We start from the raw sequence: 11,325 nt of genomic DNA, 5'->3' as shown, positions 1-11,325 counted from the left end.
TCTTCAATTTGTGGAATAATTTGAGGGCGAGCCGTTGCAAAGGCAAATCCTCTAAACCATCATCGACACGTTTGAGGTAAATGCTGTATTTGTTCAGTTTATTTTTAAAATAAATTATTTTGAGTTGATAACATAAAATTAAGTGTGTGGAAATTGACGTTTTCAACTTTCATTGATGCTTTGAATAGGTATAGGTATAGGTATATAGATAATGGACTTGGGGTAGCAGTATGCTATTTGTTGTCCATGTCATTGTTGGCAAGGAAACATGTCAGGGTACTCATTGAGGTTGGAGGTCACAGGTCACAGTTGGCTTTGAGCTGGAGGTGCTTATCTAGCTTAGCTTTAAATGTAGCAGTGGTGTCAGCAGACACAACATCATCTGGTAGCTTGTTCCAGTCATTAGCCACCCTCTGTGAGAAGAACCTTTGTCTGGCTTGATGGACTGACTGCTCCTTGTGTAATTTCATATGGTGACCTCTTGTGTTTGTCGTCCTCAGTTTGAAAAACTTCTCTCTCCTCACATTGAGCTTCCCTGACATGATTTTATACGTCTCAATCAAGTCGCCTCTTTTTATCCTGTCTTTAATAGATACGGTCTTCAGGACTTTTAGTCTTTCTTGGTATGGCCTGTGCTTTAACCCCCTCACCAATCTTGTAGCTCTGCGCTGGATGTTTTCGAGGAGACTGATATCTTGAACAGCTTGGGGACCCACAGCTTGTATACAGTAGTCCAGGTGTGGTCTCACATATGAGTTGAAGAGGCTGGTGAAGTTTGTTGCTGTGATTTGGTCAAAGGACCTCTTTATCATTCGGAGAGCTACCATTGCTTTGCTCGCAGCTCTTTGACAGTGACTAGTAGGTCGAAGGTCGTTTGTTATAGTCACCCCCAGGTCTCGCTCCTTATCTGTGACTTCTAGTTTGACTCCTCTAATACTGTAAGATCTTTTTGGGTTATGTGGTCCACAGTGCATCACTTTACACTTTTGGGGGTTGAATTCAAGAAGCCATTGTTCAGTCCATTGCGAGAGTCTATCTAGGTCTGCCTGAAGTTGTTCTGAGTCCTCTGAATTTCTGACCTTGCGATAAATCTTCATGTCATCTGCAAACAGTTTTGCGTCGCACTGGACCAATGTGGGCAATTCGTTGACATATATCACAAACAGGATGGGTCCCAATACTGAGCCCTGCGGAACTCCGCTGGTCACAGCCTCTTCTCTAGATTCTTGGTCATGAACTACTACCTTCTGAGTCCTGTCCTGAAGAAAGTTTGTGATCCATTGAAGCACTCCTGCTTTGACACCATAGGCAGCCAGCTTCTTAACAAGTCTTCGGTGGGGCACAGAATCAAAGGCCTTTTTAAAGTCACAATAGATGATGTCCAGTCCACTGCTGCTGTCCAGTATGTGTGTCCAATCCTCCAGAGCCTCTAGAAGATTGGTCAAACATGATTTTCTGGGTACAAAGCCATGCTGTTCTTTGCAGATGAGATCTTTCTCTAATAGATGGTTGAGCAGGTGCCTTTTGATAATTCTTTCCATGACCTTACATGCATGACTAGTCAGACTCACAGGCCTGTAGTTACTTGCCAGTTTTTTGGAGCCTCCCTTGAAGAGTGGTACCACTGCTGCTCTCTTCCAAGCTGTTGGTAGCTGTCCGCTTGTCATGGACTTTTGGAATATCTGCATGAGTGGGTATGCTAGCTCAGGTGCACAGTTTTTCAAGAGAAAGGGGGAAACATCATCCGGTCCTGATGCCTTGTCTTCAGTCAACGTTTGAAGTTCATGGAGTACTTCCTGAAAAGTAATGTTAATATCCTCGAGTGATTCTCCTTCTTCCACCTGACTTTCAAAAGCTGGCAAAACACCGCCTTGTTCTTTTACAAAAACTGAGCAAAAGAATGTTTGTAGTTCATCTGCAATCTCTTTCTTTGTTGCTATCACAGTGCCATCAGGTTTGACTAGTTCCATCACTTTGTCTCTTGTTTTGCTTTGCAGTCTTACATATTTGGCTATCTTCTTTGGCATTATCTTAGCTGACCTTGCCAGCTCTTCCTCATACAACCTTCTTGTCTGCCGGATGTGACTCGTGGTCTCGTTTCTGATCCTGGTAAACTTCTTCAGATTCTCTGCTGTTTGTTCTTTTCTGTACTGCTTGTAGGCTTTATATTTACGCTTCACTTGCTTATCTAGTGCTTTATTCCACCACGGTGGTGACAGTTTTGTTTTTCTTCTGCCTTTGAATAGAGGAACATACTTCTTTCTGCAATCGTGTAACTTATCAACAAAGAATGTCCATGCTGCTTCAACATCCATGTTTTCTATCACATCCCACTGCACCTGTGCTAGCTCATGACGGATAGAATCATAGTTACCAGCTCTGTAATTGTATCTGAGTTGTTCCTTGGCCTCCCTGTTTTCAGAGTGTATTCTATAGTCCCATATTATCACACAGTGATCACTTTTTCCTATTGGAGCTTCATATTTGACTTCCTCAACATTGTTTTCCTGATTAGTGAGGATGAGGTCCAGGGTAGAGGGGGCTGTACCTGCTCTGTGCCTGGTGCTGGATTTCACATGCTGGGTTAAGTAACAGTCTTGTACTATGTTGTAAAACTGAGTGGCATCAGAGTTTGGTGGTCCTGAAATTGCACCAGTGTCCCAATCAATTTCTCTGTAATTAAAGTCTCCCATAACCAGGTAGTCTGTAGCACTAATTGTTTTCATTTTCTCTAGCAACTTCAGCAGTTCTTGATTATTTTCCCGATCACTGTTTGGTGGTCTGTAGCAGATGCCCACCACTATTGTGTTCCCAGGCCTTGTGTGAATTCTACACCATGCTGCTTCTTCAAAGTTTGAATTGTTCAAAATATCACACTCGCTGACCCTTAAATGATCTGCCACAAGAAGTAGAACACCTCCACCTTTACAACCATCAGGTCGGGACTTACTGGCTGCTACTTGATAGCCTTGAATGTGAATCTCATCCTTCTGCCACACTTCTGTCAGTCCTATAATGTCTGGCTTATGAATGTCCACCCTGTTCACAAACTCTTCCATCTTGTTTCCTAAGCTATTGACATTAGAGTAGAAGCATGACAAAACTTTGTTGAGAGTCACACTACTGTTCTCTTGGGACCACCTTGTTCTGAAAGATCCTGTGTGTCTCCTTGCCTTTTCTTTTGAGTTCGTCCCTCAGTTCTTTTTGCTTTGATCTTTCTTCTGGCGACAGATCCTTGGTGATGTACCTGTTCTTGAACCCTACATCTGTTAGTCTGAACCTCTTTTTGTACAGGTCCTCTAGTTGCTCTTTGTCTTTAAGTTTCACCAAAAGCAATCTCGGTTTGTCGGATGAAGTGTCTCTTCTGCCAAGACGGACCACGTCTAGCAAATCTATATGAGTGTCGTTGCCTCGCAGGGCCCTAGACATCTCTTGGATCCTTTCCTTGTCATATTCCTTCCTTACCTCTGTCTCGCTTGACTCTGACTCTGGCAGGTTGTGAATGATCAGGTTCATGTCCCTTTTCTCGTTGCTCGTTTGAACAGCTTTCTTTATCGTGTCCGAGCTCTGTAGGATAACCTTTTTCTGTTCGCTTAGTTTTTCTACTACTTTCTTCTCCATTTCATTTATTTTTTTCTCGATCCCTTTCTCTACAGTTTTCTCATCCTTGTCTTTGCCAATTGCTTCTATGACATTCTTTTCTACCTGCTCTACTCTAGAGATCACTTGTTGCAGTGAAACCGAGACCTTGAATTTCATTCTGCATGTTTCGCACACCCAGAAGAGGTCGTGTAGGTCGATGGCTTTAAAAGCCTCAACACTTAGGCCCTGACAGCTCGGGTGGAACCAGTCATTACAGCCTTCGCATTCTATAGAATCTTGTTTCTTCCCGATAGTTTTGCCACATGGTTTCCCAGTACTTCCTCTGCACTGGAATGCCTTACCTTTCTTTGATTTCTTTTTGCTTTGCACAGTCACAAACCCCTCCTCAGCACTTTCATTCCCGCCACTTTCATGTTCGCTTTCCTGGCCTTGAGACAATTGTGACGCAGGGGTCTCACGCGATGCAAGACCCTTTACCATTTTATGTCAGTTTCAAAAATGTTCTGACACTTGAAAACTTGCATGAACAAATTTCAATGCTAAGCTAGGCCTCCAAAAGTGGGAATAAAAGGAAAAAGCAGTTATTAAATGATCTAAGCGTAGGAGCAGTTCAGGAGCTGGCAGGAGCTGGCTGACTGATTTGAAGCATGATACGTGTCTTGGATGAGAATGGTGGGCTGTTGAATATCACAAATTACTTTTTCTTTCATATTTACATATTTTTACAAATTTATTGCTTGGCAACCTGCTCAAATCATTATTTTAATACATATAATTTGTTTTGGACATTAATCGCTAGCCCACTATTTGCGGTGGGATCTACGGCGGTGACGGTAAATATTGTATTGGTGCATTTTAACTTGTTTGTGCCATGAATGACTATTAGCTATGAAATCAAAAGGTCAAATTATGTCATGCGATATGCTTCTTACTATCACTTGGGGTTCGCGACGAAAGTAAAGGCTGCCGGTCCTAAAGTAAATAAATACCCTATTTGCTCTGTCACTGGCTGTTCCCCATTTTTGTTGTTAAAAATGTCAATGTTAACATTGTTGTATCTATTGCGTAGGCTCTTACTCATGGAACCCCAATGCCTTCAAGTCATGTGCAGCATTGTGGGCAGAGGGTTAAATCACAAACATAACCATAAACCTATATTCCGCAGCCATGTCTCGGAAGCTGGAGCCAGTGTGCTCGCTGTCCGGCCACACGGACCGGGTATGGCAGGTGGCCTGGGATCCGGCCGGCCGCACCCTGGCCTCCTGCTCGGCCGACAAGACGGTGCGGCTGTGGTCGGAGACCGGCGCCGGCTGGAGCTGCGCCACCATCCTGGCCGACGGGCACGAGCGCACCGTGCGCGGCGTGGCGTTCTCGCCGAGCGGCCGGCTGCTGGCGTCGGCCAGCTTCGACTCCACGGCGGCCGTCTGGGACCGCGAGCAGGCCTGGGAGTGCGCCGCCACCCTGGAGGGTCACGAGAGCGAGGTCAAGGCGGTGGCCTGGTCTCGCTCCGGCAAATACCTCGCCACCTGCTCACGCGACAAGTCCGTCTGGCTCTGGGAGCTCACCGACGACCGCGAGCTGGACTTTGAGTGCGCCGCCGTGCTGATGGCGCACACACAGGACGTGAAGCGCGTCTCCTGGAGCCCGGTCGAGGACCGTCTGGCGTCGTGTGGCTATGACGACACGGTCCGCCTGTACCGTGACGACGGTGACGACTGGGTGACCGGCGCCGTGCTCAAAGGTCACAGCTCGACCGTGTGGGCGGTGGCCTGGGATGGGGCCGGTAAGCGAATCGCCTCGGCTTCCGACGACGGCACGGTGCGGATCTGGGCGGAGACGCAGCCGCCCGACCAGTGGAGCTGTGTGGCGCTCCTCTCCGGCTTCCACCAGCGCGCTGTGTACGACGTGGCCTGGTGTCCGCTGACGGGCCTGCTCGCCACCGCGTGCGGGGACGACGCCGTTCGGGTGTTTGCCGAGGAGCCGGGCGCGGGCGACGGCGGCGCGCCGGCCTTTGGCTTGGTGGCGTCCGTGCCGCGCGCCCACGGCCGCGACGTGAACGCCGTCAGCTGGAGCCCCACGGAGCGGGGATTGTTGGCGTCGGCGGGCGACGATAACCTGGTCAAACTCTGGCGGGTGAGTGAGGAGTGAGAGGTGTGGCTGAGTGACGCTAGGTGGCACGGCTGTCGCGGTGCTAAGTGCAGATGACCATGGGGTAGCAAATGGACGGGGTCTGTGTAAACACAAGTATGTATAGATTTGCTATTGTTTTGCTTGAACTGAAATCTGACATATAAACGTACGAACAAATTGCACCAATTGTTTGCCTTTACGTTCGCCACATTTGGGTAGGATATCGTCGGGGATTGGGTGTTCGGGTTCATAACACCCCAAGTGGGTGTTTGGGCCGCATCGTTGGCGAATGGTCTAAGAACGGCTCAGCTATAAAGCAAGTTAAAAATACGCTGGGCCAGGTAGGATTAACAGACGGGGCTGAAAAATCAATCGTCAATGCTCAATCTGAGTAAAGGTATTGTGGTTTTAAACCGACTTTACCAGAGCTAGAACTTTTGGAATTCTTAAAATCCTAAATCTAAAAATCTTCAGTTTCGAAATCCTATCCTGAGTAACGTTTCAGACTGCGTGAATAGCAACGGCGCTGTAGCTGGTCATCCAGCCGATAGAGAGTGTCGCTTCAGTCGTTTTCACGCTCACCCCTTTTTACTCGGGTCCTGGGCCAGGTGACGCCAAGCCACCAGTCAGGTCAATAGAGGTCAACAAATTTGAATTTTCCTGATTGCAATGTTTGGCCACATTGGTCATGATTGTAAACAAATGAAAATTCATCGAAATAATTAGATGGTACTGTCGCAAGCTTTGTGACTTATGTGGCCTCAGATGCGACCTCAGGTCAATCGTTGAATGAGCAATTCCGAGAAGTTTTCATCGCTTTAGTATGCACATAGCATGTACATAGCATGTATCAGAAGATGGAAATGCCGGGTCACCTGTGTGATTTTCCTATTAGTGTCACGGGTCACAGGGTCAATGAACATATTTGAGTGCTTACAATGGTTCATGCGAAAGAAGGGTCTCATTTTCTCTCTAACACTTGCATTGGAGATAGAGGGGTCGTGAAATTCGCCTGAATAGGTAATCGAACTAAGTAATCAACCACATCCCTTTACATTCTGTCACCAAATCGTCATCTCGTCAAAGCAGCAATGGCAGCATGTTCTGTTTTCTGTTTGTTTTGTTTTGTTGGGTTAGGCCCTTTCGGTCCAATGAGATCGTTTCAGAGCCGGGAGGATGATAGGATATAGGGGGAGACATTGGTCTGGGCAGGCACCCTAGTGAGTCGCCGGGGCTGAGCCCGTCCAGAGGACAGGCCACCCAGCCCCAAGGCACTCTTTGCACCCGGCTACGGGGAGCGCTCCCTCGGGAGCAGCGGTGCCGCTCCAAGGGAGCAGCCCGCATGAGATAAAGTTGCCTGTCCAGCCCGGAAGGGGTTGCGGCGTGGAGGAGAAGGATTTCAGTTTCCTGAGGATAGAAGCACGGAACGGTGTCTGTTTTCTTGAGGTGTGATCACCTAATGTGACCTGGCGATTGGAGTCCTTGCCTCCTGTCAGATATCTGCTCGCCTCTCTGTCCTGGTTTGTGAAAATTTCAGCCCTAGCCGACTTCCCATTGCGGCCCCTTACCATGTTCCAGCAATGGTCCCGAGAAACTCGTATGCATCTGAATTGCCTTTTCAGCATCGTTTGTGGCCCTGCATCTCTGAAATATTTGACATCGACCATCCATTCACTCGCGATTTCCTAAAACGTTAATGTTAATTCCTAAAAGTTAATGCGTATCCAAACGTTGCCTTGGTCACAAACTGATCACAAACTACTCAAAACGTTTTGCCGGAAACGTTTCGGTCAAACGTTTCGGGACGTGTTCCAACTCGTGTTTGTCTGTTCCCTCCGACTCGTGACTATGAGTCACGTCTGACCGCTGAGCTGCGGCCACAGGATTACGTGGCAAAACAGACCACTATCACATGTCAGAGGCGCAGACAGGCACCGACAGAGGGATGACGTGGTTGAACTTGCGAAGGTGGATAGACAGTAACATTCCCCTGAACGAGGGTAGTTCTTTTGCATGGGTTTAGCCTAGGGACGTTTTTTTTTACCGAGGGCAGCCCACCCCTGTCCCTCCTGCGTAGCCTGCCTGGGACCGCCACTGTCGGGTCGTCGGCCAAGCGCATGACGCAACACCGGTTGCGTCATTCCGAAGTTTCGCGAAGCTCGGTTGCACCACGTTACGGAAGGTCATGACTTGCATGTTTTGGTCTCAAAACGGCGCCGCCCGCCCACCGGCGCACAGTCGGTCGGACCGAAAGCCGAGAGCGACATCTAGTGACGGAGCAAGTGACGGCAGAGACAGCTCGGCATAGCAGACAGCGGACAGCGGTGACACCGACAGCAATCGGTGACAGCGGTGGACAGGGGTGACAGGTGACAGTACGGTGACAGCGGTCAGCGGTGACAGTAAGGTGACAGCGATGCCAGTGTGCAGTGAGATGCCCTGGGGCGGCCCGTTCCACGGCCCCCACGGGTACAGTAGGGGATGGGCAGGCCGGGGCGGGTACGGCAGAGGGGGTTTCGGGGGCTGCGGTCGCGGCGGTGGGCTGGGAGGATGGGGTGCTCGTGGTATGGGTCCATGGGGCTTCTGGGGTCACCACGGTCCGCACCATGGTCCGCATGGTCACCGTGGTCATCACCATGGTCCGCCTCCCCCTCCTCCCCACTGCGGTCCTCCCCCTGCTCCCCACTGTCCTCCCCACCACGGCGGACCGAGGGGCGGGTTCCACGGCGGCTGCCGCGGAGGGATGGGCGGCGGTCCCATGCGGGGTCGGGGTGGGTTCGGGTCCTGCGCCAGGGGTGGGTTCGGGTCCTGCGCCAGGGGTGGGTTTGGGTCCTGCGCCAGGGGCGGGTTCGGGTCTCGGGGTCGGATGGGCCCTTGGGGATGGGGGCCGTTCGGAACTGGGCCTCGCCGCTGGAGCTCCCGGCCCGGCGCCTTCGACGCACCGTTCGACGATCGCCTTCTGGTGGCCATGCTGCTCAACTTCGACCTGCCAGACTTCTCACGAGATGGCGACACTGGCGAGGAAGTGCCGCCGTCCGCTCCGGAGCCTGAGCCCGAGCCTGAGACCACTGAGAGTGAGACGAACACCATCCGCATCGACACACGTCGGTTCAACCCTGAGGACATCCGCGTCAGTTTCTCTGAGGGCGAGCTGCGCGTCTCGGCGGCGCACACAGACGACAGCGGCGAGCAGGTGACCCTGACGAGGTCAGCGACCCTGCGGCCCGGGTCAAAGGTCACAGCCCGACTGGCAGCGGACGGGTTCCTGTATATCCGAGCCGAGGAGCCGACGGAGAGGGACGTGCCGGTTCAGGTGGAGGAGGAGAGGCAGGAGTGAAGGACCGTGTCAGGAGAGGCAGAGAAGGGCGGAGAGATAGGTTTTCCTTGGCAGGGCTAGAAGTTCCACCGCGAATAGGAAACCTGCCAGTGCCAGGTAAAGCGCACTTTTTGGGTGGCGGAAATTGATATTGTTTACAGGTGTTGAGAATAGGGAAAACGCGAAATTGGCTAAGCTTGCTTATGGTAACCCTTCAGTCAAAACATTTCTTAGGTAAACGTATTTTTTGTTCAGTCATTCAGATTAACGTAGCCATAACAAGCTCGTGGGCGATATGCCTTTAATTTCTTTATACGGTCTCTTTCATTATCGACAATTATTTAAGCTGTGTTTAGCTTAGGTAAATCTCCGTTGCATGAAAGATGAGTTCACAATTCTATCAATGTACATAAATAGGTATAGATAGCCGTACATTCAGTGATATAGCAAATGTAGGAGCGCGAGTGTGATGTACGTACGATGTGTGTATAAACATGTGTAAAATAAAAAAATACAAAATGTTCAAAGCGCCTTTGCTGGAGTATTGTGGTGATAAATGGACTGCAGAGATCGACAGATGGATTACCGTGCATACGTTTGCATATACCTACCGCGTATGCAAAATGAAGGAACGGGCAAATAGTTATAGTCGGGCATCACGACTGGGGACATCTGTGGGTGCTAAGCTTGCACCTCAAAGATATGGCGAAGACATAACGAGAGGTGACACAGCCTCTCTTTCCTCTCTCTCTCTCTCCCTCTCTCTCTCTCTCTCTCTCTCTCTCTCTCTCTCTCTCTCTCTCTCTCTCTCTCTCTCTCTCTCTCTTCCTTAAAACAGCGGCACCTTCATCACTGACTTTATTTTCGTTATTTACTCCTGCACACTACGATCGACACGCCTCACTAATTACCAAATACCAGCACACCCGTATACCGTGGCGAATCAGAGCGAAGCCGGTGCAGCGCCGTCTGCAGCTCCTCAGTCCGTGAGAGAGCTGGGGCAGCTCACCGGACCCGGACGCCGGCTAGGGCGGGGCTGGGGTCGCCGGGGGAGGGGAGGGGTGCCTGACGCCGACTGGCACAGACGGCCGGGAAAGCCGGAGATGAGTTCAAGCTGACCTGTGGTGACCCGGACGACGGCCGGCGAGAGTCAGAGAGCAGGAGAGACGGAGAGCGAGAGAGAGAGAGAGAGAGAGAGAGAGAGAGAGAGAGAGAGAGAGAGAGAGAGAGAGAGAGAGAGAGAGAGAGAGAGAGAGAGAGAAGAGAGAGAGAGAGAGAGAGAGAGAGAGAGAAGAGAGAGAGAGAAGAGAGAGAGAGAGAGAGAGAGAGAGAGAGAGAGAGAGAGAGAGAGAGAGAGAGAGAGAGAGAGAGAGAGAGAGAGAGAGAGAGGAGAGTGTGAGTGCAGAGTGGCGACTGAGAGTGCTGAGGGATTGCAGAGAGCTGATCGCTATGCCATTCGTTGGAAATCTCGACGTCCGTGAAGTTAGCGTCGTATTCCGCGACGGATTCAGCGTCGAGTCCGAATTTCAACTAAACCCAACCTATCCGATGCAGTTTGGGACGCTGATTCCGAATATCGTATTCATTTCAAATTTCAAGGTCATCTTCAAGGGCAAATCACGGATTGAAATTGAGTCCCCGATTTTTCCTACACCGATCGTCCGATCCGATTTCTGAAGGTCGCATTCGAAAGCTAGGGTCAGAATCTCGAATTCCCTAATATATACCTTAGTAAAAATATTTGACCTTAAAGGTCAAATCACGGATTGAAATTTTGAGTCCCCTATTCTTTCTACACCGATCGTCCGATCCAATTTCTGATGGTCGCATTCGATAGCTAGGGTCAGAATCTCGAGTTCCCTAATATATACCTTATTAAAAATATTTGACCTTAAAGGTCAAATTACGGATTGAAATTTTGAGTCCCCAAATTTTTTTCTACACTGATCGTCCGATCCGATTTCTGATGGTCGCATTCGATAGCTAGGGTCAGAATCTCGAGTTCCCTAATATATACCTTATTAAAAATATTTGACCTTAAAGGTCAAATTACGGATTGAAATTTTGAGTCCCCAAATTTTTTCTACACTGATCGTCCGATCCGATTTCTGATGGTCGCATTCGATAGCTAGGGTCAGAATCTCGAGTTCTCTAATATATACCTTATAAAAAATATTTGACCTTAAAGGTCAAATCACGGATATTCGACATTAAAGGTCACATCACGGATTGAAATTTTGAGTCCCCGATTTTTTCTACACCGATCGTCCGATCCG

At 49.5% G+C, this 11,325-nt stretch overlaps 1 protein-coding gene across 4 annotated transcripts; it reads left to right on the top strand.

The window, feature by feature from the left end:
- Positions 1-15: 15 nt before the first annotated feature.
- Positions 16-9,576, top strand: LOC122388251 (probable cytosolic iron-sulfur protein assembly protein CIAO1). 4 transcript variants are annotated; one of them, XM_043379153.1, is made up of 3 exons: positions 70-185; positions 4,236-4,275; positions 4,769-9,576. In XM_043379153.1, exons 2-3 carry the CDS (start codon positions 4,251-4,253, stop codon positions 5,749-5,751), a joined length of 1,008 nt encoding a protein of 335 aa, XP_043235088.1. In that variant the 5' UTR covers positions 70-185; positions 4,236-4,250; the 3' UTR covers positions 5,752-9,576. The 4 variants fall into 4 exon arrangements, with proteins under 4 accessions (XP_043235089.1, XP_043235088.1, XP_043235090.1 ...); XM_043379154.1 differs by lacking the exon at positions 4,236-4,275 and having other exon boundaries at positions 16-76; XM_043379155.1 differs by lacking the exon at positions 4,236-4,275 and having other exon boundaries at positions 85-188.
- Positions 9,577-11,325: the final 1,749 nt, after the last annotated feature.

This window comes from Amphibalanus amphitrite, unplaced genomic scaffold (genome assembly GCF_019059575.1).
Source record: "Amphibalanus amphitrite isolate SeventyFive unplaced genomic scaffold, NRLGWU_Aamphi_draft 000315F_arrow, whole genome shotgun sequence".
Lineage (NCBI taxonomy): Eukaryota > Metazoa > Arthropoda > Thecostraca > Balanomorpha > Balanidae > Amphibalanus > Amphibalanus amphitrite.
Note: the sequence above shows the minus strand (reverse complement) of the source record. Positions and strands in the feature narration are given on the sequence as shown.

What these genes read in the sequence shown, in the direction of transcription:
- LOC122388251 (XM_043379153.1), top strand. Translation starts at nt 4,251, where the DNA reads ATGATACGTGTCTTGGATGAGAATG. An exon ending in ACGTGTCTTGGATGAGAATG is followed by an intron (nt 4,276 to 4,768) that starts GTGGGCTGTTGA and finishes TATATTCCGCAG; the next exon opens with CCATGTCTCGGAAGCTGGAG.